The 24,858-nt window shown below is 38.6% G+C and overlaps 1 protein-coding gene across 5 annotated transcripts in view; it reads right to left on the reverse strand.

Annotated features, from left to right (window-relative positions):
- Positions 1–24,858, reverse strand: part of Rhbdd1 (rhomboid domain containing 1) — a 112,172-nt gene that overhangs the window by 70,099 nt on the left and 17,215 nt on the right. For 4 of the 5 annotated variants that reach the window (XM_048344643.1, XM_048344641.1, XM_048344642.1 and 1 more), the window contains 2 exons: positions 19,204–19,705; positions 17,589–17,721 (listed from right to left, as the gene is read on the reverse strand). In XM_048344643.1, the coding sequence (XP_048200600.1) occupies positions 17,589–17,721; positions 19,204–19,636 (566 nt within the window). In that variant the 5' untranslated portion in view covers positions 19,637–19,705. Of the gene's footprint in view, positions 1–17,588; positions 17,722–19,203; positions 19,706–21,193; positions 21,278–24,858 lie in introns of those variants that run through there. The other variant, XM_048344644.1, reaches the window with a different exon arrangement.

Consider the following 24,858-nt stretch of genomic DNA (forward strand, 5'->3'; position numbering starts at 1 on the left):
AATGATATTCAGTGGAAGCAGAGAGACATTGGATTGGAATTTATGAATTTTTAAGTGAACTTTTCTTAGAGATGAGCTTTAAAATGACCATTGCAAAGCAAAATGTTTGAAGCTTAATGTTCCAAAATCATTGTTTTCAACCTTTCTATGTCTAACCACACCCTTCTCTGTGACTACAATTTTTTTTTTTTTTGGCCAGTCCTGGGGCTTGGACTCAGGCCCTGGCTTCTTTTTTTGCTCAAGGCTAGCACTCTGCCACTTGAGCCACAGCGCCACTTCTGGCCATTTTCTGTATATGTGGTGCTGGGGAATCGAACCCAGGGCCTCATGTATATGAGGCAGGCACTCTTGCCACTAGGCCATATCCCCAGCCCCTGTGACTACAATTTTAACTATAATCTCCAAATACCTACAAACATACCTTAAGTCTTTTGTCATGGAAGTCATTTAATTCCTAACTCAAAGACCCTCAGATTAGAGAGCCACTAACATCTAAATAGAACGAATCCCATTATGGTTCACTTTGAATGCCTGATTGAGGAAAAAAATACCGAATACTAGCTTTATTCATAACAATAATAACTGCCTTCAAAAAAACGCAGTTCTTTACTGCCTTTTGGGCAGGAGGAAGAAAGGAAGGGTTGTGAACCTATTCACAAAACAAGTTTTTCCTTATTTTACCTTAAAAAGAAAGGGGGACAGAAAGAGAAAGAAAAATATGAGAATCATGAATAATGAGTCAATGAGAAATGTGGCTAAGACTCACAAAAACCTGTGATCCTTACTGTTTCAATTACACAACTGCAAAAGGGAGAGAGTATTAATCACCCAGTGCTGCTCACCACAGGCCTGGATAGGCAAATACTGAGGAATTTAACCCCTCATCAAAGTGAGCTACCTTCCAAGTCTACTCGGTCCTTACCCTCACTTGTGAATTAGAAGCACATTAGACAATTCTTTGATGAGACAATGCCAGAACAACATTAGTAACAGCAAATTTCTAATATACTATTAGTTAAAAGATGAATCAGTGTCCATTTTTAATTCGTAGCATCTATTTGTTTTTTCAATACAAAAGAGCATTGCAAGTCTAAAGAGGCATTGTTTTTCTGCTGCCTGCATAGTACTGAATTATTTAAAAGTCATTTGAAATGCACACACACACACATACACACACACTCCACACATACCTAACAGCTTTAAAAATACTGTTTGACAACTGCATTTTCGACATCTATAAAAATATGTGTTGGAAAAGTAGATTCTGTACACACCCTTTCATTAGCAAGTCCTGAAGTATTTTTACCCACTGGTGTATCACACTGCAAAAACTGCTGAAGACAAACTGGAGGAAATATCACCCTCTGTTCAGAGTTCAAATTATTTGGTATATCTTACCTAGTGAATTTATACATCGTCTAAATAAGATTAACTGGTTTGTTAAAAATCTGTATGGTGACAGTTACACTGGAAAATCCTTTCTCAAAACTTACAGGTTCGGGGCTAGAATGTGACTTAGTGGTAGAGTGCTTGCCTAGCATGCATGAAGCCCTGGGTTCAATTCATCAGCACCATATAAACAGAAAAAGCTGGAAGTGGAGCTGTGGCTCAAGAGGTAGAGTGCTGGGCTTGAGCAAAAAAAGGTAGGGACAATGCTCAGGCCCTGAGTTTAAGGCCCAGGACTGGCAAAAAAAAAAAAAAAAAAAAAAAAGTTAAGAGGCTCATCCAGACACTGGTAGCTCACACCTATAATCCTAGCTACTCAGAAAGCTGAGATCAGAGGATCACAATTCAAAGCCAGCCTGAGCAAGAAAGTCAATGAGACTCTTATTCCAACTATTTATTGACTACTAAAAATAAAGAAAAAGCCTAAAGTGGAGCTGAAGCTTAAGTGATAGAGTGCTAGCCTTGAACAAAAAAAGCTCAGGGACAGCTCCCAGACCCTGAGTTCAACACACACACACCCCACAAAAAAGTTGCACAATCATAAACTCTTAAGCTAACAATGTAATTGTGTGTTTCTCAGTAAAAACTCAAAACTATCTACTACTTTGGATGAAGTTAAAGTTCTTACTAATAATCGCCATTATAAAGTCTTTTTATAAAACAGTATATTAATATATATTTCTTGAACCATATAAAAATCTCTTGTAAAAAGAAAACCAAATTTTAATAATGCTAGTGTAAAACCTAAAAAAGGGTTTTTTTCTAAACTCAGTCTTAAAACAGAAAAGGCTACTCCTCTTCATATATTTTTTTAGAGTCCTTCAATATTGATCTTGCCTCCTTCTTACCTGTGACTACATCTCCCTTTTCAAACCTATTCTTTTGAGTTGTCCTTTTTTTCTTAATTAAAATGGCCATAGGCCCAGTATGTATTTTTTTTTTTAACAATCTAGTGTGTTTACTTGTAGATTACAGGCACATTCTAGCTACCACAAATGAGGGAAACCATGTAATCTGTGTTCCTCTGGGTCTGACTTACTTTGCTGAATTGTTGAATGTAACTTTTTCCATGTCCTATTTCCTTATAAATGGTACAATATCATTCTTTCTGATAGATGAGTAGAATTCATGTATATGTAATTAAATATATAATTATATCATTATATTATATATGTAATTATATAATTTTCTTTATTCATTTGCCCACTGAGGGGCATCTGGGCTGATTCTATATTTCGGCTATGGTAAATAATGCTGCAATGAACGTGGTTGTTCTGAGAGCTTTGTTGGTCTCCAGGTATTCACACATAGACCAAAGGAGGACATTCTTAGGAGAGGAACACAAAGATGCAATACCTATGTGCATCTGGTCATATAAAATAACATTTATCAAAATTAACTCAGACAATAGAAACAAGGTTTTTTTCTTAGTAACTGTTTTTTTTTCTTTTCCTTTTGTCTTACTTGCTCATTATCTTTCTTTATGACGGACAAAGAGTGAACAAACAATAACACGGTACTCACTAGACACTATGCTGAAAATGAACTTTATAACATGCGAGTAGGGCTAGAAGGGAAAAGCTGGGAGAGAGCTCGGGAAGGGGTGACATTGTTCAAAAAGAAATGAAATGTTTTCTTTACCTGCCTTATATAACTATAACCTCTCAGAATATCACCTTCATAATCATTTAAAATACATGAAACAAAAATAGGTTCCCAGATGGAAAAAAAAAAAACACCATAGGATTCTCAACTTGATTTGTCTTTTCATACATATACCTCCCTATTGACCAGTTCTACCATATTTTTCTTGTGTATTAAATTTTGCTTTTCATGTGATCAATTCCATCTTCTGTTCATTTCTTTTTTCCCTTTTTTAAGCTTAAGGTAGCTACATTTCAAACTTTCTTGCTATGTAAAGAAAAGCACTTATGAACTTGTGATTGCTACGTTTGGTTCACTAAGTTCTTAACTGTTCATCTCTAAAGGTTTATTAACTTTTTGAGGGATTATGATTATTGGTATATTACTTTACCATTTGTTCATATTTAGTGTTTTAAGTCACTATTTCTACCTAATGAGCATAGGGCATACCCTGCAACTTTCTGAGTATTTAGAGAGATGATGGAGGCTGCCTTTGGTGCCTAAGCTGCAGTCTTAATGTGAGACAATGCAGAGCCCCTGAGTTTAGGTGCTGCCCAGCACTGGGGATGGGCCACCGGTGCCCTCTTTCCATTGTTCAGTTATGCTACCAAACCCTTGAATATATGACAATTTTTAAACTTGTTAGTTGAATGTGTAAAATAGTTTCTATTTTATTTTTCTTTATTTACATAATGAATATTTATGTTACACCTTATTAGGCATTGATAAATTCATTTCTGTAAAACATTCATTGAGGGTCTTTGTCAAGTTGCCAGTTGTTATTTTTCTTCTAGCTAGTTTTTTATTAATTATGGAAGTGCTTTCATTTTTTTCTATTTTTTTGTTTTTTATTTTATCTGTAATGTATTTGGACCTGAAAGAATAACTGTTCCTTTTGTCTTTACTTGAGATTATTTTTTGTTATTTTTGTGCTTAAAATTTAAATTTACAGGGGCTGGGAATATGGCTCAGTGGTAGCATGCTTGTCTCATGTACATGAAGCCCTGGGTTTGATTCCTCAGCACTACATATATAGAAAAAGCCAGAAGTGGTTCTGTGGCTCAAGTGGTAGAGTGATATCCATGAGCAAAAAGAAGCCAAGGACAAAGGACATAGCTCTCAAGATAAACAGAAAGCCCACAGACTGGGAGAAGATCTTTACCGGACATTCAACAGACAAAGGCCTCATCTCTAAAATATATGCAGAACTAAAAAAATTACCTTCTTCCAAAACAAAACCGCAAAGAACCAATAGCCCCCTCATCAAGTGGGCTAAAGACTTACAAAGAAACTTCTCTGATGAGGAAATGATAATGGCCAAGAGACATATGAAAAAATGCTCTACATCACTGGCCATAAAGGAAATGCAAATCAAAACAACATTGAGATTCCATCTCACCCCAGCAAGAATGTCATATATCAAGAAAACTAATAATAACAATTGTTGGAGGGGATGTGGCCAAAAGGGAACCCTACTTCATTGTTGGTGGGAATGTAAACTGGTTCAGCCACTCTGGCAAGCAGTATGGAGATTCCTCAGAAGGCTCAATATAGAACTCCCCTATGACCCAGCAGCCCCACTGTTGGGTATCTATCCAAAAGCCCACAAACAAAATCACAGTAATGCCACCAGCACAACAATGTTCATCGCAGCACAATTTGTCATAGCGAGAATCTGGAACCAACCCAGATGCCCCTCCATAGATGAATGGATCAGGAAAATGTGGTACATATACACAATGGAATTTTATGCCTCTATCAGAAAGAATGACATTGTTTCATTTGTAAGGAAATGGAAGGACTTGGAAAAAGTTATACTAAGTGAAGTGAGCCAGACCCAAAGAAACATGGACTCTATGGCCTCCCTTATTGGGAATAATTAGTACAGGTTTAGGCAAGCCATAGCAGAGCATCACAAGGCCCAATAGCTATACCCTTAGGAACACATAAGATGATGCTAAGTGAAATGAACTCCATGTTATGGAAACAAGTGATATATCACAGTTGTAACTACTTTCAACATCCTATGTGTATGTGTAGTTTCTATTATTGATGATGTTCTTATATCACCTTCCTATGGTTGTACCTACACTATCTCTGTAATCTTATCTGAGTATATTGGAAACCGTGTTTACTGGTATTGGAAGTAGGAAATTCAAAGGGAATACCAAATTTGAGAGACACAGGGTAAAAAAAAGAGAAATAACTACAAAAGCAATACTTGCAAAACTGTTTGGTGTAAGTGAACTGAACACCTGGGGGGGGAGGGAAAGGGGAGGAGGGAGGGGGGCATGAGGGACAAGGCAACAAACAGTACAAGAAATGTATCCAATGCCCAACGTATGATACTGTAACCTCTCTGTACATCAGTTTGATAATAAAAATTTGAGAAAAAAATAAATAAATAAAATAAAATCAGGGAAAGAGAGGAAAAAAAAAAAAAAGAAGCCAAGGACAGTGCTCAGGCCCTGAGTTCAAGACCCAGGACTGGCAAAAAAAAATGTTAATGATAATTTAAATTTCCAGGCAGTACCATGGCACACTCATGTAATTCTACCTATTTGGAAACTGAGTCAAGGATCATAAGTCTGGGATCATCTTGGCCAATATACCAAGAACACATCTCAAAAAAAGAAAAAAGAATGCTCCACATATTCTTAGACATTTTGCTTGCTTGTTATTTTCTTTTCTCTTCTGTTTTTTGTACTAGTATTAGGGCTTGAAATAAAGGCCTTGACCAGCTTTCTTGCTCATGGCTGGTACTGTACCACTTGAGCCGTGCCTCCAGGCAAGCACATTGCTGGATGGGTGATTGGGGTCACAGGAACTTTCTTGCTCATGTTGGCTTTGAGCTACAATCCTCTAAGTCTCAGCCTCCTGAGTATTGGTACTCAACTAATTTCTAAGCATAAAATTCCAAGATATAAAGGTCTACTTTTGCCCAAATAGCTTTGAAAACTTTAGTAACAGATTTTAAATAACCCTTACTTTTCCTACTGATTTTTATGGTTTTTTTCATTGTTTGTAGCCTATTATGTCCTAAATAGGTATGTATTTTGGAATCAAGGAATTACAGTAATAAAAATTATTGAAGTGGTACAAATAAAATGTTATTTATTTGACCTATGTGTTGTAAATTACTACAAAATTAAAATGTTCCCCTCTTAGTTCAAGTAGGCATAAGGTCCATTTAAACAAAGACAAATTTGAATCATATTATTTTCTCTCTCATATAGGTAATACGAATCTTGAGTTTAAATGGAAAGAACATTTAGGCAGTCAGCAGCCTGATCACAGCTGGTTATCACAGAATAATTGATATACTAGTGATTTCAATTCATAGCACTCACTGACTTCGTTATTACACAAGTTGAACCAAATCTGAATAAAAGTGGCAAACACTCCTCTTGCCTATATAACTCCAAAGGCTTTTAACTAACAATCACTTAATACTGTAGGAAAAGGGGAAATTAGCAAATATAAAGAACTCTCTATCTTAAAAAGTTCCTCCCACGCTGGGCACTGTTGGCTCATGCCTGTAATCCTAGCTATTCAGAAGGCTGAGATCTAAGGATTGCAGTTTGAAGCCAGCATGAACAGGACAATCTGTGAGACTCTTATCTCCAGTCAACTACTCAGAAAAAGCTAGAGGTGGAGCTCTGACTCAAGTGGTAGAGTGCTAGCCTTGAGCACAAAGCAGCTCAGGGACAGTGCCACCCAGGCCCTTGAGTTCAAGCCCCAGGACTGGCAAAACATAGCAAAATAAAAAAGTTCCCCCTCATACAGAAATGAAAGAGATGTGATTTATCATCTTATTAGTTGAGAGTAATTGTGTAATTTATAACATTTATATCTAATAATTTCTCCTGAAAAAATTACAAATAGGCCAAAGTATATATTCTATAGTCTCTAAAATGAAATAAAGGGGTTTTACAGTCCTCATTGGTTTTTAATGAAAAAACATTAGTTAAAAAAATCCAAGTAAAAATAACTGCTGTATTTATAATTAAATTCTCAAATTAAAAAAAAAAAACCTATTCTGAAAACTATTATACAAGGCTCTTCAATTTAATTAGATGCACTTACTTAAATTACCTAGTAATCATGACATATAATTTTTCTTTAGTCTTTCTAAATTAGTTTTTAAAAGCAACCTCTAGTCATTATTATCTGAGACATCAAACACAGTACACTCAAGCATTGCACCTGTCTCCAGGTCACCAAAACTAATCATTAACAAGCCTAGTTAGTTAAGTACTGATTAAGTAGGTGTTATCGTCCATATACCACAATTATATCACAGCATGATGGCCAATTAGTTTCAACCTCAGTAGTAAACCTTATTCTAGACAACTCCACGTTCCGCTAGAAAAACAGCTGCTTCCTTAGTTCCAACTAATGCTTTACTCTGCTATTTGAGTCTGTCCCACGGGTTAAAACCAGGCTGTAGAGATGGTCCCACACCATCCCACGTTCAGGTTGATATGGAAATGTCTCATGTGTATTTCCACCTTTGCTTATGATGGGTATATTTTAATGGACCCACAGCAGGCCTGTCCAATTACAGAACTCAATATGCATCCATGCACCTAAATTAAAACTGCCCTGGAAATCACGCTAGGTGGCTGACGGAACATTGCTTCAAAAACACATAAAGGCAAATGAGAATACTATTCATACAAAGGTATTCGGGAAAAATGTTTTGTAACTTTTCAGTCAAAAAAATGTTTTAAACCAACTGTCATAGTCAGGAGGTGCTGCTGTGGACTGAACTGTATTAAAGCTGAAGCTTCAATGCCCAATGGCAAGGTATCAGGAGATAAGACCTTCAGAGGTTTTAATTAAATTTAGATGAGGCCAAGAGGGGTGGCCTTATGATAGACATATATAGAATGGGATGATGGCTTTATATATGGAAGTCCTCACTTCTTTCCTTGCCAAGCCTGATATATCATATGTTATTGGTCAGCTATTGCCAAAAACCATCTTAAAGAAAGCTAGGTGACAACATGTACAGAGAACCAGGAAACCCTACTCCCTGTAACCTTGTTTGATAAATCTACTCCAGAGATGATTCAGACTTGGGAGCCAAGACTTGCAAATAAGACTGGTAAACATATTCACTTGTATACTCAATGATTTGTTAATAATTGTAGATAAAACCAGTGAACAAGAAAATTGAGGAACCACAACAAATATTACTCTAAAGCCATTAAGACTGAGGAGACTTTTGAAATCTATGTTCATTTTAAATGAAAAAGTAGAAAATATTATTTAAATAATCATAGGCATAAGTGATACAGTATAATGTTAATGGTCTTTTTTTCTGGGCAGAAGGCTATAGACAATTCCTTTCCTTTAGCACATACTTAAATATTTTTAACTTTTCTGCAATGCACATGTTGTTCTATTACAAGGAAGGAAATACGGTTACCTTCTCATCTGGTTACTGCTTCCTTTTTAGTTATTTAATTGAATCAATTTTAAAGGAATTTTTATATTAAATCTTTTAAGTAAGAAAAAAAAAAGCAACTAAAGAGAGCTTAGTAGTCAGGTAACATCTTTTCTACTATTAACAGCACCTCCTGCATTCTCTACACGCTTCTTCCAGTGCTCAGGGAATGGGCAGATAAGATGGCGTGGTCCTGGGGTTCAGGGCAGGGCTGGTGACTCTCTGCACAGGCTCCATCTTCAGAGCGGGGAAGGTGACAGCACCACCATTGGGTCTCAAGAATTCCAACTGAGATGGAATTCCAAGTGAGACGGAAGTCTCTTTCTTCCAATTTTTTTATTCTCATCTTATAAAACCGAACTCAAGGGAATCATTGTTTTGGATTAAGTACTGATCTCACCTTGAGTTTCTGTTCAACTCTAAGCCCTCCTGGGAGGCAGAGCAAATTAACTAACTCTTTCAGCTGACTCAAATAGCTTTCCTTTATGGGAACCTGTAATAAGGAAAGGGACGAAACACATAAACGGAGATCCAAGAAATGCAGAAGAAAAACGTCTCCAGCTTTGCAAATCTGTTCAGGACAGTCTTGGAATGTTGGTTTAGCCTTGGAATGTTGGTTTAAACTTAACTCTAACAGGTGGTAAAAATATGTTTCCAAGAAATAAACCAGAGGATGATGATTATCATTCTATCTATCATCTATCATCCAAGCTGATTAGCACAAATGCAGTAGTCCTGGTAATCCAAAGGCAAAAAACGTGACCCTATGACATAAACTGAAAATGGTATTTCAGAAAATGCTTATTCTGACAAGAAACACATGTGTGCATACTCATCATGCACAGGCTAATTTGTGCTAAAACTGACATAAAGGGCACCATAAATTGGTATAACGTCTTGGAAAAACAGCTTAACCTAGTCATCGTTAAAATCCTGAGCCCAGGCAGCAGCCATTTTTCCTCTCCATGAACACAGTGCTGTGTATAATGAACGAACTCTGAGGTCAAAATGCCTTCTGGAGCTCTGAACTCCCAGGCCACTTGTTAAAGGGCTTTTCTTCACAGCATGACGGATTCAAATATCACTGGCTACCCAAGCTTATCCTTTGCTTACTTGTTTACAAACACTCCCAATGTATATTTTGACCCAGAATCTGATGGTTTTATTTTATTTTTCCATTGAGCTGCTTGAAAGGCTTTTACGTTTGAAAAACAAGTTTAGAAATTAATGGTATATTTGTATTTGGGAAAATGTAAGAACTTTTATGCCTCTTTTCTCTTTTGTCTAGTAACTCCTCATACATTTCCCAAAGGGTTTTATTAATAACTTTGTTTATAACTGAACAACTGCTATTAGCATTTCTGGTTTAGGTGAAGTCTAAAGCCGTCAGCACACATTTCCATATACAGACAACTATCCTGAGAGCTGGCACAGACATTAGTAAGCCTCATGAACAAACAGTACTTGTTCTAACAAAAGTTAACAGCTTAGTTGAAATCTGTGATCATGGTCTGTTCTTCTCATTGCCACCAAAGTCATAGCAACCAAATTCTTCCACTGAAAACAATGAATAGATGCTGATCCTGTACATATATTTAAATCTAGTTGAAGGAACTTGTACCTGCTTTAAGATAGCATTTCTAGAGCTGGCAATGACTCACACCTATAACCCTAAGCCCAAGTATTAGTGAGACTCCCATTTTAACCAACAAGCCAGGAATGGCGGGCATTATAACTCACTGTCCCAGCCAGGCTGGCTTCAAATTTCGAGCCTCAGTCGTTTGTCTTTTTATCCTGTGTTTCTCGATTTTGGTATTCCCTTTCCCTTTCCTAGTTCTAATACCAGTATATACAGTTTCCAATGTACTCAGATAAGATACAGTGATAGTGCAGGTACAACCACAGGAAGGGGATACAAAAAGACAAACAACTACAAAAGCAATACTTGCAAAACTGTGGTGTAAACCAACTGGACAACTCACAGGGGGAGAGAGAAATGGGGAGGGGGGAGGGAGGAATGAGGGAGGAGGTAACAAACAGTACAAGAAATGTATCCAATGCCTAATGTATGAAACTGTAACCTCTCTGTACATCACTTTGACAATAAATAAGAAAACAACAACAACAAATTTCGAGCCTCAGATCTCAGCTCCTGAGAAGTTAGGATTACAGGAATGAGCCACAAGATGCCTGATCCCTTACTGTTGTTTTCAGACCATTCCACATGTTCGTATGCAGAGGGTCTTTGTGGGAACACATACATTTGAGTTTACTGAACCAGGAGGCTTGTTGCAGGAAGCATGGGAGGAAAGGGACATATTTCAAGGAATAACGCCACCTTTCTCTCCCAGGACTTATAACAGATTCTTTGCTATCTCATGAACTTGCCATGTTTCCTGACAGTTGTTCTCTCAACTCCCATGGCAGATTAGTCTACCTCATCATCTGCCTTATTGTTTCCAACAACCAAATCCATGCCTTCTTCTCTGCAAACCCCTCCAATTTCTAAACAAAATATCCAACTAAATACCCTTTTGTTGTTTTACTTCTATTAAACTAAAATTTCTGCCTACTGTTTTGTTTCTGTGAATATTCAGTGTTTCTTTTGCCAGACTGTGAGTTTCCTATGGGAGGGGGGAATAGCAGATTGGTTTAAGTCAATATTTAACATGGATCCCAAAAACACAGGCCCAAGAGGGAATATTTAATTTTCCTTTACTCAGGATTTTATTGCCTCCTTACATTTGAGTGAGATATCGATTTCTAAAGCAAGGAGATATTAGCTCCATTTAAAAGTGAAACGAGGTAGTAAAATTAAAATGCCTGACAGAAATCTAAGGGAATTTAGTAGGAGATTTCAAGTACAAACCACCATGGGCATAGTAAGCCTTTTCTTTAATGTCTCTTCAACCATAAATATTTACCAAGAGCCTACTATGTGTCAAGCACCTGTTTGAGATACAATGATGAATAAGTAACAATCTCTAATCTCAAGAAGCTTACAGGCCAAAAGTCAAAAAATACAGATAAATCATCATGGAAAAAGTGCTTAGAGCAATAGACACTGTAGGAACAAACACAAAAAGGTCATTAACCCTGCCTGGAGACATCAGGGAAAGCTGAACTCAATAGATATGATTTGCATTGGGTTTTCAGTAACCAAGAATTCAGAAGGAGAAAGGCATAATCAGCATGCCAGGGAGAGGAAGAGAGAGCAGATACACAGGCAGAGAACCAGACACTAGTTGTTGGCATTCTCGAGAGGCTCTTCATCACTGTCTACTATCTAAGGTGCCGTGGTAGGATGAGGAGTGGCCTCCCAAAGGATACTCACATCCTAATCTTGGAATCAGTGAATGCAACTTTATATAGAGAGAACTTACCAAATGTAACTAAATCCAGACTCTTGATATGAGGAAATTATTTTTGAATTATCAGAGTAACTCAAAAAAATCAAATATAAGTGTCCTTGCAAGAGACAGACAGAGAGATATTTGACATATATAGAAGAAAAGGAAATCTAACCATGAAGGCAGAGGTTGGAGTGATACAGTCACAAGCCAACGAATACCAGCCGCTACCAGGAGCTGAAAAGACAAGGAATAAATTCTCCACTAAAGCCTTTAGTGAGAGCACTGCTTAATTTCAGATTTTCTACTTTAAGTATGATGAAAAAAAGAAAAAAAGGTATTTTAAGCCACCTAGTTTGCAGAAATCTTTTCAGCAACAATAAAAAATTAATCCAGGTTTCTGCTACCTGCCTCTGGTATCATTTTCTACATTTAAAAAAGAGTTATAAAATATTCCCACAATGTGTACATCTACCCTACATTTGTCTGCATAGGCAATCTACAAGTACCTTATATTCACAACCTCTTATCACCTCCTTTACTCCAATGACCATGTCCATCAATCCTGTGTGGCATCATACCGCAAAAGCATGCTCTAAAGGATGTGGTTAGGAAGGTTCCAACATCCTCTCTTCTGCCTAACAAATCTGATTCCCATAGCAATCTCAGATTACAGATTGGGAAAAGATCCCCTCTCTTTAATTCCTTCCTTTGCCTAGCCTACAGGAGGTTTTAGTTCCATTCTTTGTCTTTCCCATAGCCACCACAGTGACAACCCTGTCAAGAGAATGCCATGAAGCATCAGGCCACCTCCCTTGCCTGGGCTCCTTCAGGTGTGGGAGAGGCCCTAACAGTGTGTTCACATGGTCATAAAACTCATTTAAAATTGCTCTTTCCAGGGCTGGGAATGTGGCTCGGTTGTCCAGGGCATGCCTTGCATGAAGCCCCGGGCTCAATTCCTTAGTATTACAAAAACAAAAACAAAAGCCAGAAGTGGCGCTGTGGCTCAAGTGTAGAGTGCTAGCCTTGAGCAGAAGAAGCTCAAGGACAATGCCCAGGTCCTGGGTTCAAGCCCCAGAATTGGCAAAAACAAAACAAAACAAAAACACACCAAAAAACTTGCTTTTTTTTCATACCAGTTTCTTTGCCATACTTCCTCCTATGTTAGGTGGCCCGGATATTTTTGTGAGTTAGATAAAGAGAAGCTGGTACATTTGTCAAGGTACATTTGGTTTGGGGTCCGTTTATGTAGTTCCATCATGGCATTACTGTAGTTGGGGGGGGGGTTATTTACATAATTTCATCACTGCCAGTCACTGCAGTGCAGGGCTACTCCTCCTCCCCAGCATGACACACAGGAGTGGCAGTGATCAAAAAGCACTTTCAAGAGTCCCATCGAAGCCATTACTGGCAGCATGGTGACCATGCTGGAGTCACAGCCCATCTGGAAAATTCTGCCCATCACCAAGTATGTAAAACTATAGGCACAGGACACAATTCTCTTAAAGAGCAGTGTCAATGCAAATTAAATGGAAATCCTTTGTTACAAACATACCTAGTGATGTAGTATATGAAGTTATAAAGGCACCATTTTCCTTTTGAAAATCATCCAGCGTAAACTATCAGAATTTATGTTTGTAACTCTCAGGAAAAATTGCTTCCAAATCATATCAAAAGCTATAAACAAGTAATAAACCAAATTTGTATTGCTGGTAACACAATTAATAAACCAGACTGAATTCATGAACATCAGTAAGGCATTTAAATGATTTGCTACTTCAGCACAGGGTACTGAGGAAAAAAGAATCATCATTTCATGTCATTGCAAGTCACTGGCAATATTCAAATTGACTCAAAGGACATTTGACACTAGTTAGTGAGAAAACTTGAAAAAGTCGGAGATTTTATATACCTCTTGATAGAAGCTTTGCCACATTGAATGATAATTCTAAACATTTACATGATGAGTTACAAACTCTTTTCTAAACTCTCAATAAGAAACTAGGTTTGAGCCACCATAATATTCTTTCCAAAGAAATGTTATCTCAATTATTTTCATATGAAGACATCAAAGAGCTTGAATCCAAAAAAACCTTGCAAACAAATAAACAAGAAAAAAACTGCAGAGGAAAATACTGTAGAGGAGTGCTTGGAATTAGTATTATTCACTTCATAATGCCTGTAATATTCATCAGCTCCTGAAATTTGTTAATTGTTTTCCTTTTCAGTTTCACAGTTTTCCTTTTGTGTCTGCTTTTGCGCTTTTCTTGAAGAGGGTCCAAATAAATAAGCTTGAAACTCTAAAAACTTGAGATCTACCCTTGATAATTCATTGACTATGACCTCAACTCTGTACTAACCCTATGTAATAAATATGTAAATAAAAGTGGTGGATGTAGCTCAGTGGTAGGCTGTGCAAAGCTCCAAGTTCAATCTCCTAAACTGGAAAAAAAAAGTATATAAGAACAAAAGAGGAAACATGTAGAAATGTAAAAATTAATCAGAACGTCACATTTTGTTTATTTGTTTCTTCTTTTGTTTTTACATATTTTTTTTCCAATTCTAATCAAGAAATATTTAGTAGAGTCAAAGTAACTTTGTCAAATGCCTACAACAAAGCAGGACCCAAAGCCAAGGAGCTAATGTTTTCATAACTGTCACATTATTTTCTAGAACTCTCAGGGCCCAATGGAGTCATGGCCTGCCAATTACTGTTTGTGAGTGGATTAGGGGCATTTGTATACTGTCATCATTCAGACAGAAAAATCACAAAAGGGAGTGAAGAATAGCATTCAAACAAACAAAATTAAATGGCAGATGGCTTATTTTTTTTGCTAATTTTAGACAGAAAAAATAGGATTCTTTTTAGCTGTATTGCATATTTTCCATGATTTATTTCAAATTAGGGGGGATTACATACATTTTCTTTTCATTTGTAAAGTATTTTGATGTAAGTTACCTTTGGCTCCTTACGTTACTTATAAGACACAAAAGGAAAATGATATTCCCATTTTACAGATGAAGAAAATGAGGCTGAAAGAGGCCGTATGATTTGCCTCAGGTCCACTGATGGTGTGTGAGTCTTGGTCCTCACAATTGACTTTCATCTTCTAGATGACCACTGAGTAGCTGTCTTTCTCTAAATGGCCTTTCTGAGCTTATGTTTTCTGTCTACTGAGGTTCCTATGAAAAATTATAGAGGCTCATAATTTAGACTGGACACCAAAGTCTTGACATCCACTTCCCCCTTCCTTCTGTCAATACTATGGTGGGGGAGCGGGGAGAGATGGGGAAAAGGAACCAGTCCTTGAAGAGAATGAAGGAATCCTCCTCAAGGGGCATGGGCATCTCCCTTCTGGACTACTTCAGGAACACTGACAGCTCTTCAAACACACTCACCTATCAGAGGCCCAGGATATGGAAGGAAATAAATGAAGCTGATCGATGACTAAGGACACATAAGATCTGGGAAAAGTAAAACAATCATTCAAATGGGTTCATAATTACCTTGGTGGTCAACCCTGCCTGCCTCTTTAGAGTGGCTTTTCTTCATAACACTTTTCATGGAGCCCACAGGTCTACCAAATGTTTGCTTTAGCGAATAATTTTTTTCCCTGCAGAAAGGGAAGTCCATATAGTTCTTTAACAAAACAGGCTTTGTTCTAAAGATTTATAGTGTTTCCACAATGTAAATTCTAATTGACAACCTCCAAGAAAATAAGAAAACAAAACAGTGAGAGCCCTAGTTTCTCCTCTTCCAAAGTCCATCTCAGGGTGAAGGTACCTGTTTGTTAGGTATCTCAGACCACTGTTCAGCTCAGTCTGGACACATGTGTAATTAGATGCTTAAATAGTACAAGGTTATCATTGAAAGTAGTCAATTTTTTAAGCCGATAGATTTATTCTTTCAAACTTGCAAAATAGAAAATGTCACTTAATTCCAAGGCTCAGAACCAGAATATTACATCAATCTACACAAGAGTAAGAAAATTATAGAAACCTGCAATCATGCCTTTTCTATATGAAGATGGGACTCTGAAAAAATGTATTATGAACTCCTCAGAAATAGCTGTATGAGAATATTAGAGGTCCTGTTTTTCAGAGGACTCATTATAGGATGAAAGTTCAAGTACCAGAGGGAGTGATTTTCATACGAATGTTGGTCATTGCCAGTCACACACAAGAGGCAATCATCTACACAGAAAATCTAGTCATATCAGGCAAGTCAGGGGAGCTGTGACTGACAAGATATAGAGAAGGCTGTTCAGATAAGAGGCAGACATTACTGGCCCCCTTTTCAAAGGAAACTTTGAAGATTTTTTTTTCAGGCTTTCTTCCTTGAATTCTCACATATAACAATACACTTATAAATGAGTGGTGCTCAGTGCCATATCACTGCTGTTTATAGACCAGCTACCAATGGTTATTAGTATTAAAGAAGGACTTGACACTTGGCTCAACAAGAATAGTTTCAAAAACAACACAACCGGGGCTGGGGATATAGCCTAGTGGCAAGAGTGCCTGCCTCGGATACACGAGGCCCTAGGTTCGATTCCCCAGCACCACATATACAGAAAACGGCCAGAAGCGGCGCTGTGGCTCAAGTGGCAGAGTGCTAGCCTTGAGCGGGAAGAAGCCAGGGACAGTGCTCAGGCCCTGAGTCCAAGGCCCAGGACTGGCCAAAAAAAAAAAAACAAAACACAACCACACACACACACACACACACACAACAGAAAGCTTTTGTCTTAAATAAAAAATCCACTAAAAACAGGAGGAATAAAATTCTTTCTTCTTGGCAAGCCTTCCTGAAATCTTGAAATATTCTCCTTCTCCAAATAGTTCCCAGATCTCCACAGTAAAAATATGCAAACAAACCATGTGTGGAATTCCATTTGAACAGTACAGATTAAGTGAAGCAGGTGGAAGATACAACACAAATCTACCCTCTTTATTCCAAATAAAATTCCGAGTAAGGAACAAACTAGGGAAAGTACCATGGGGATAGGAGTATTTGGACAGGATTAGAGAGGTCAGAATCTAGTCTAATGTCTACTTCAAGCAGTGGGTCTCTTAAGTTTCCACCTCCTCATCTGCACAGAGAAGAACTTATCTGGATCAGCAAGAATGAACTATACTCCTCAAAGCTCAGGATTTTCCCTAGATGAGCCTGTGGGCCAGCCACAGCAACAAGGGAGTAAAGGCAAGAATATCAGGAACCAATGCTTTCTCAAGCCTGAAAAAATCCAGTTGATCTATCTTCTGCACTAGGCTCTCTAGTTTTTTAAGAGTTCTACTATCAAGACAATTCATAGCTGAAATGACTTAAAAGCATGAGAACAATGCATCTTACCTTTTTCTTCATTTTTATAGTTACATTGTTTCTATATGCCTCTTTAAAAATTTATTAGAATTAATTACTGATTATTACTTAGTATTAATATTCAACTCTTATCTTATTAAGAAGACAAGAAAGTGGAGACCGCTATAATGTGAATCCCCAAATTACACAGCTCAGTGGTTGACATTTCAAACCCAGAAGTGTCTGATAATAAAATCATGAAACTCAATTCTGTCTTTATAGTAAAAAAAAATACACTTAGTTATAACAAAAATTATACCTAATTGTTATTATAATTCTTGTCCATGGAACATTAATTACACTCTTTGTTTGTAATTCCCTAGGAGTAAACACTTACCCTGGTGTGAAGAAATGAATAGCTACAAGTTCTGCCCAACAAGCAAATCTATTGGTTACAGGAAAGCCCAAAATGTTGACAAAGCCTCCGGGGCAATAATGGTTGTTAAGAACTTTCAAGGCAAACAAAACTCCTAAAAGAGAATAAAGAACATATTAATACCAACAACCCAAATGTGGAGAGAATCAACATTTACAAAGAAAACTAAATAAACATGAAAATGACTATTCCACTATACTGAACTTTTTACTTTGAAACATTATTCCTTACAACCCAGCATTTGTTAAAAAGACAATGTTTGGGGCAATCATCTCTTTGATGTTCTTTAATATGAAAGCTCATTTTGACTTTGTTACTAAATATATAATAGAAAAATGGAAATGAGATACCAGCAATAGTATTAAATATCATAAAATTGGACACCTTAAAACAATTGCCTTTATGCTACATGAATTTTAACTCAATAAAAAAATTACCAATGTATTTAGAACATCGAATTTGATTTCTGGTAGGCATTTCAGTTCCATGCAACATTGGTGAAACCAGAACAACTGAAGAAGGAAGATGAGAGGCAATGCATACCATAGTTCAAGCAAAAAGATTGGGCTCTAATCGCAGCTTGACTGCTTACTCACTGTGTAATCTTGAGCTAGTCACCTCAACTTGCTAGAATTTACTTTCTTGTCTAATATACCAAGATGATGTCCCTTCACTGTGGATCTGTTTAGAATTAAATTTGATGAGCTGTGTAAAGTGACTCCAATGGCACCTAACATTTGGTATGCATGCCATGATGGGGCGTGAAATATTCACTTGAATGAGATTATCAAGAAGACATGCAGGATGGTTTTTCTGGTAGCTTACCTTAGATCAGTTCTGTCCTCCCTCTTACTGGCTTGTAGTTGCAGTTCTCATATGCTAAATGTGACATCCAGAGATCCAGAGCAAGCTGACCAGATCAGCCCAGACTCTGTTTTAGCCTCCTCCTAGAACAGGATGTCCTTCAAAGTTTTGCTCAGTAATCCATGTGACTCTTTGGCATACGGCACCAGCTAAGCAACATTTTTTTTGGGGGGGGGGGGGCGGTGAGAGCTCCTCATCTGTTCTGCAAGTAGGGCACACATAGATGAGACTACATTTGCCCGGGGAAGCTTTCTGAGCTATGAGGAACCAGCTTCTGTTGTCACTTGTTGCCTATCTATAAGTAATAAACTTGTATCATATAACTTATTGCATAAGAGTTTCTTCTGTACCTCACGTGTCTAAGACAAGTTGGTAGCCAGTGTACAGTGACATGCTTCATGGGCATATTTATCTATTTTGAGAGTTCCCTATCACAAATACCATTATACCCATCTGAAGCACTACTGTGGTTGGATTAGTGCACATTGCTAGTACTATTCCTTCTGATATGTTCTGGTCCAGAATGTTCAAAAGTAAATGATACAGCATCATGTGCAACAGCAAAAGTGATGGCTTCCTTGTGCTCCAGTCAGTATGTTATTCAAGATGTGGGATCCAGCAGCCCTCAGGCACTCAGGATTCAGTCCTCATACCAACTGGGGAGTCACATCCTCAACTCATACATACTAGTTCAGATATTTGTTTGTCTTACCTGAGAAACCTACAGCACAATTCCTCATAAAGTCCGGCTCATTCATAAATCCGGCGCAAGCAAATTGCAAGAGCAGATACACCACTCCAGTGAGTAGGGAGAATGTGATGATAATGTAGGCAAACCATCTACTTCCCAGTCTTCTCTCCAGATGAATTCCTTTCCAGAGCATGGATACCATATTAAAATACAAATGCCAATCATCGGCATGGTGAAGAGGCGAAAGTAATAGACGATGCCAGTCTTTCTGGTAGTAACACTTTTCTACACTAAGACAGGAGTTAAGCAATGGCTTCAGAGGTTTCAAGAACAACCAGACGTTGAGAGCCAAAGTTGCTAGTGTAACAGGTGGAATATTGTTAATCCCAACATGGAAGATTTGAGAAAGGAGCAGAATCAACCCTGTATTAATGCCTCTTGACCTCCGCTGCATGGTTAGGTATCAGGAAAAAGCCAAATGGTCGGGCTTTAGGAATCTTGGAAGATATACAGTCAGCTGAACCTAAAACACACAATATAAGTGGATTTTTGTTAATAATTAGCACATTTGACAAAACATTCAATTAAATAGGAAGATATATTAGATATATCTTAAATCCCATTCTAGCAGAACTATTGGTTTTCAGTGTGTTACAGAATAACATTCAGTTTGCTAGCTGACTTTTTTTGTCATTTTATATTCTAAGATAGAAATTTTATTCCAAGTCCCATTGGACAAGCTAATGGAATAGGTATGCTTTCTCTGGCAAATATATCCTGAGCTGATTACTTGTCTTCCTTATTAATAAAAATTTACAACCTGATGGAAAAGCTACAGAAATGATATGCAAACACCAGGTAACTTTCACAAAAATTCTAGCTAGGATTCTTTACCTCTTCCATTCAAAATGCTGACAACCAAGTTTTAAGATGCTACTAGCTAAGTTCTACCCTCATCTTTTTTTTTACTCATGTTTGATATATTTTTTACTAAATTGGGTAATATTCACAAACTCTACCCTCATTTTTATACTGTCTCGTACCAACTTCTTAAATGCTTTATTTTCATAAACGTATCACCTTTTAAAAAGTAGCTACTGTGTGCCAAATCCTGGGTTGAAACATAGACCGCATTTTTAAGGAGCTAATTTCCTACCAGGAAGTAAACTAATAATTTCCCCCATGGTGGTCTAAACACAGTAAGAGAAGAAACCCAGAGCACAGGCACACGACACTGGCCACAGTAGTGTCAGGACCACAGTCTTAGAGCAGTCATTAGAGCATGACTGCAGTTGCTGACAAGAAGGAGTCCCACGCGTCAAAACTCCTATTCCCTAGTTCCTAGATAGAGGCTAGCGCTAGATGACAGAGGCATGCTTTTGATGACAAAAATGCAGGGGGGGGGGTGGGAGAGATGCCATGTGAGTTTCAGGCCTAGACCTTAAGATGCTTTGCAGTCTTCTCTTTCTTGAAGCCTCATAAAGTGACCACTGACCAACCAATGTTCCAGAAGCAAAGCTGCACAAACTGACCACAAATGCACAGACTGAGTCCGGCTGAGTCCAACTTTATTTGTTGAATCACAGAACAGTGAGCTAAATAAATACTCCATTTACTTCATCAAGTTTTGGAGTATTTGTTATGCAGAAATCATTAATATAGAAGGTATTTACTTTGGAGGGGGCCTGGTTTGTGCCCATAGGAAGTTATTAACAGATGAGGGAGACGGAGCCACAGGAAGGATGCAAGAGGCAGGAAAAAAAGAATACCAGGTGCTTGGCAAGAAGAACCTTTTCCTTTTTAAGAGAAAGAAAACAATCACAATCAGATGTAGATAAAGGTAAACTAGCAGGCTGGGAGTAGGATGTTGAAAAAGTTTTCATTTAATGGTTCATGTTTCTTAACCTAGCTCCTGACCCTAGATAACGCACTCTCACACCAAAGGAATTCTCACTCAGCACCTTAGATGTATGGGCCTTAGACTGAAAACAAACCGGTTTCTCCCACTTACTAGCTCGGTGGGAAAGGGCATCACTTAAATTTACAGAACTTCAAATTCTTTCTTTTAAAAAAATTGCCTTTAAGTAGTTGTTCAAAGGGGTTTCAATTCAACATGTCACTTTGTGAGCACAATAAATCATGATAGATAGCATCTATCTTTATTCTCCTCCATCTCTCCCAAGCCCATCCATACCCTCAATTTTCCTAGGTTCATTTACACACACACACACACTGAATATTATTCCCTTTAAATGAGGAATAACCCTTTCATGCAAGTATTACCATAAGGTACTATTTTGTTCACCTCTATAACATATCTCTTTGGGGAAAATCAGCTCCTTTACAAATGGTCGTGTTTTAATAAAGATCAACTGTACTTTCTCCCCACACAGATTCTTATTATCAGCATCATACCCAAAACAACGTTAATTCTTGCATATGTGTATGATGTGTACACACACACATATAACTCATGTGTGCACACACTGAATTTCAATTGAAAAGCTACCAAGTAACTGGAGAAATGGCTGGATGTTCCCATTATAACTCAGGCTGATAATTCTCTAGCCACTATGACTTTCACTATTTAGGTAAATAACATATGTATGTGTGGTATACATACACAAAATGTGTGACTATATATGACATCATTACTTGCAATAGGAGAAATAGGAAAGATGGACCTTAATCATGGGTCATTAAATAAACCCTTCACTGTAGGTGCAAATAGGTACCTTTGGATGCTGGGCTATTTTCTTTTTTATTTATTTATATATTTTTTTTGGCCAGTCCTGGGCCTTGGACTCCGGGCCTGAGCACTGTCCCTGGCTTCTTCCCGCTCAAGGCTAGCACTCCGCCACTTGAGCCACAGCGCCACTTCTGGCCGTTTTCTGTATATGTGGTGCTGGGGAATCAAACCTAGGGCCTCGTGTATCCGAGGCAGGCACTCTTGCCACTAGGCTATATCCCCAGCCCTATTTTCTTTTTTTAATAATCAAAAGTCAAAAGGAATTTTCTCTTTAAGCCAAGGCTTTCCTGGGTGATAAAGAAGGTAAATGAAGGAGGGAACGTCCAATCTTCCTTCACGTTCGGCACTCAGAGACACGTGCCCTTGGATTGCTTCTGGACATACCGTAAGGTCTCTTTACCTTTGTTGCCTTCCAGCTCTGTCCCCACCCCCAGGGACTGGCTGCTTCAGCTCCAGGGGCCACCTCGCTCCCTCCAACCCCCTTTCTTCTGCTGTTCACTTTCCTGCTAGCCTTATTCTCTCCTCACCGACTTTCACTATCATCATTTCTAGAATCTTTTCCATATGAGTTCCAAATTTGTATTCTTCAGTCTTGATTTCTCAGCAGGTTTCAAGGACATAATCTTCTAGAGAGAATATAGCCTGCCTGCTATCTTAATTTCTGAAAGCAAAATTATCCTTTCATTCAGAATGATGATTCAGCCACTCCTTCATTCACTCATCTATGTATAAATATTTATGAAATGCCAAATGCATGCCAGTCCAAGTATCATGCACTGAAAAAAAATTTCAAAGAAAAAAAATGTTAATAGGGCTGGGAATACGGCCTAGTGGTAGAGTGCTTGTCTTGTATACATGAAGCCCTCGGTTCAATTTCTCAGCATCACATATATAGAAAAAGGCAGAAGTGGTGCTGTGGCTCAAGTGGTAGAGTGCTAGCCTTTAGTAAGAGGAAGCCAGGGACAGTGCTTAGGCCGTGAGTTCAAACCCCAGGAATGGCAAAAAGAAAGGGGGGGGAAGAGAACGGGGACTGTGTTGAGCCGGATTATATAGAAAAAGGTGGGAGATATGGCCAGGTGGATTGGATCTGACCTCAGAAGCAGGAGGCAACTGCTTCCAGGTGTGCCAGTTTCCTAGGTAACTCAGGTACTGAATACTGAGTGAGGACTTAAACAGGTGGGGGCATCCACACGGAGCCTTCCCTGGGTGGACCTTACATTCTGGCTTTTTAATAATTTTGAAAAAGGGTGCTGATTCTCTCTGGCTGTTTCCTGCTGGCAAGGGATGTTGACATTAAGGGTAAAAGGTAGAGATGTGGCCCCTCCAAGAGAAGGCAAGCTGCAGCTGTCCCTTGGTGGTAGATGCCAGTCCTTGAATGAAGCCTGGAAGAAGTCTCATGAGGCAGGGCTGTAACTTGTTAGGAATTGACCACAAATACTTGTCAGAGCTATTTCTCTAAAAACCACCCACTTTTCCTTTGGCTTGTGGAGTAGATCAAACCCAGAATGGCTAGCCTATCAGAGGAAACCTAGAAGGGGGTCTCTGGGACCCAGCCCGTGTGGCATTCTTGAGGGAACAAGCCAAAAGGTTGGGCCACTGAGACTGATTTTCTAGCCGAGGAGTTCTGACTTTATGGAGTAGTCTGGTGAGGGAGGACATAGGAGTCCTATGGCAGTTTGGTCTGAGGAGGGGTAGTCAAGGAGGCAGATTAACCCTCAAAAGAACAGAGGGAGATGGGGATCCAGCGACTCCTGACTCTGTCCCCATCCAAGTCACAGCACCAGATGTAAGGTTCACCAGAAAGGAAATCCGCCACGTGATTCAGGCAGAAAGGAGTTTATTGGGGAGAGGCAAACTGCTGGCCCCACGCACAAGATGGAGGTGTGAGGAGACAGGGGGGGAAGGAAGAAAGGAAGAGAGAGAAGGAAAGAGAGAGGGGACTGTGGTGAGTCGGATTATATAGATAAAGGTGGGAGATATGGCCAAGTGGTTTGGATGTGACCTCAGAGAAGGAGGAGGTAACTGCCTCCAGGTGTGCCAGTTACCTAGGTAACTCAGGTACTGGGTGCAGACTTAAATAGGTGGGAGGCATCTGCATGGAGCCCTCCTGGGGTTGGACCTTACACCCATCAAATATACAAAAATGTTTAGAGTGTCATGCTGTGTGAGACATTACAGAGGTATGATTATGATTGTTATGATTATAATTACTATAGTGATTAATTATAGCATCTTATCTAATAGATGAAATCCTGTCCAATCTACTTGGTTTGGGAAGTGCTTTATGCACTGTAGCTTAAGCCCAGAGAGCAACTCCATAAACATGTTACAGAACCTAAGGAAGGGCAGGCTCATTCCTATCACACTTACTTCCTAAGTACATACCCTCCCCCTTCACCCAAAATCAGTGTGCCTCAAACTGCACACTGGAACACAGAGCTCATTCCAAGTTCACTCTTCCTCTCATTTCTCCATCTCCGGACTTGCAGTCTCTATCCAGTTCTTAACTTCAATGGTGCAGAAATCATCCTTGCATGTCTTTTGCTCCCACCTCCCTGCTGCCCTAAATCCTGTCAAGTTTTGTTCATCCTCTGGACCAGGTGATGATTTTGTCAGTAAGTCTTCCTGTAGCCATAGAATCATGGAACATGCCAGTCATAAATTGGCAAGGAATCCTTGGACTGTATTTACTATCCTTTGTCCAGTTATTGGTTATCTGGAAATTGTTGGTGACCATTCTGCCAAACTTTGAAGTCTATATTTGGACATGTAGTTCAGACTGGTCCCACCATTCACTCTAATTCATGGGCTACATGTAGCCCTCGTATCCAAAACATCAAGTCTTATTGGAATAAACACATTGAAAGGCCATGAGAGTTCATCACAATAAGTTGGACTCATTTGGTCTATTCTTATTGCACAATCTG

Source organism: Perognathus longimembris, chromosome 4 (genome assembly GCF_023159225.1).
Source record: "Perognathus longimembris pacificus isolate PPM17 chromosome 4, ASM2315922v1, whole genome shotgun sequence".
Lineage (NCBI taxonomy): Eukaryota > Metazoa > Chordata > Mammalia > Rodentia > Heteromyidae > Perognathus > Perognathus longimembris.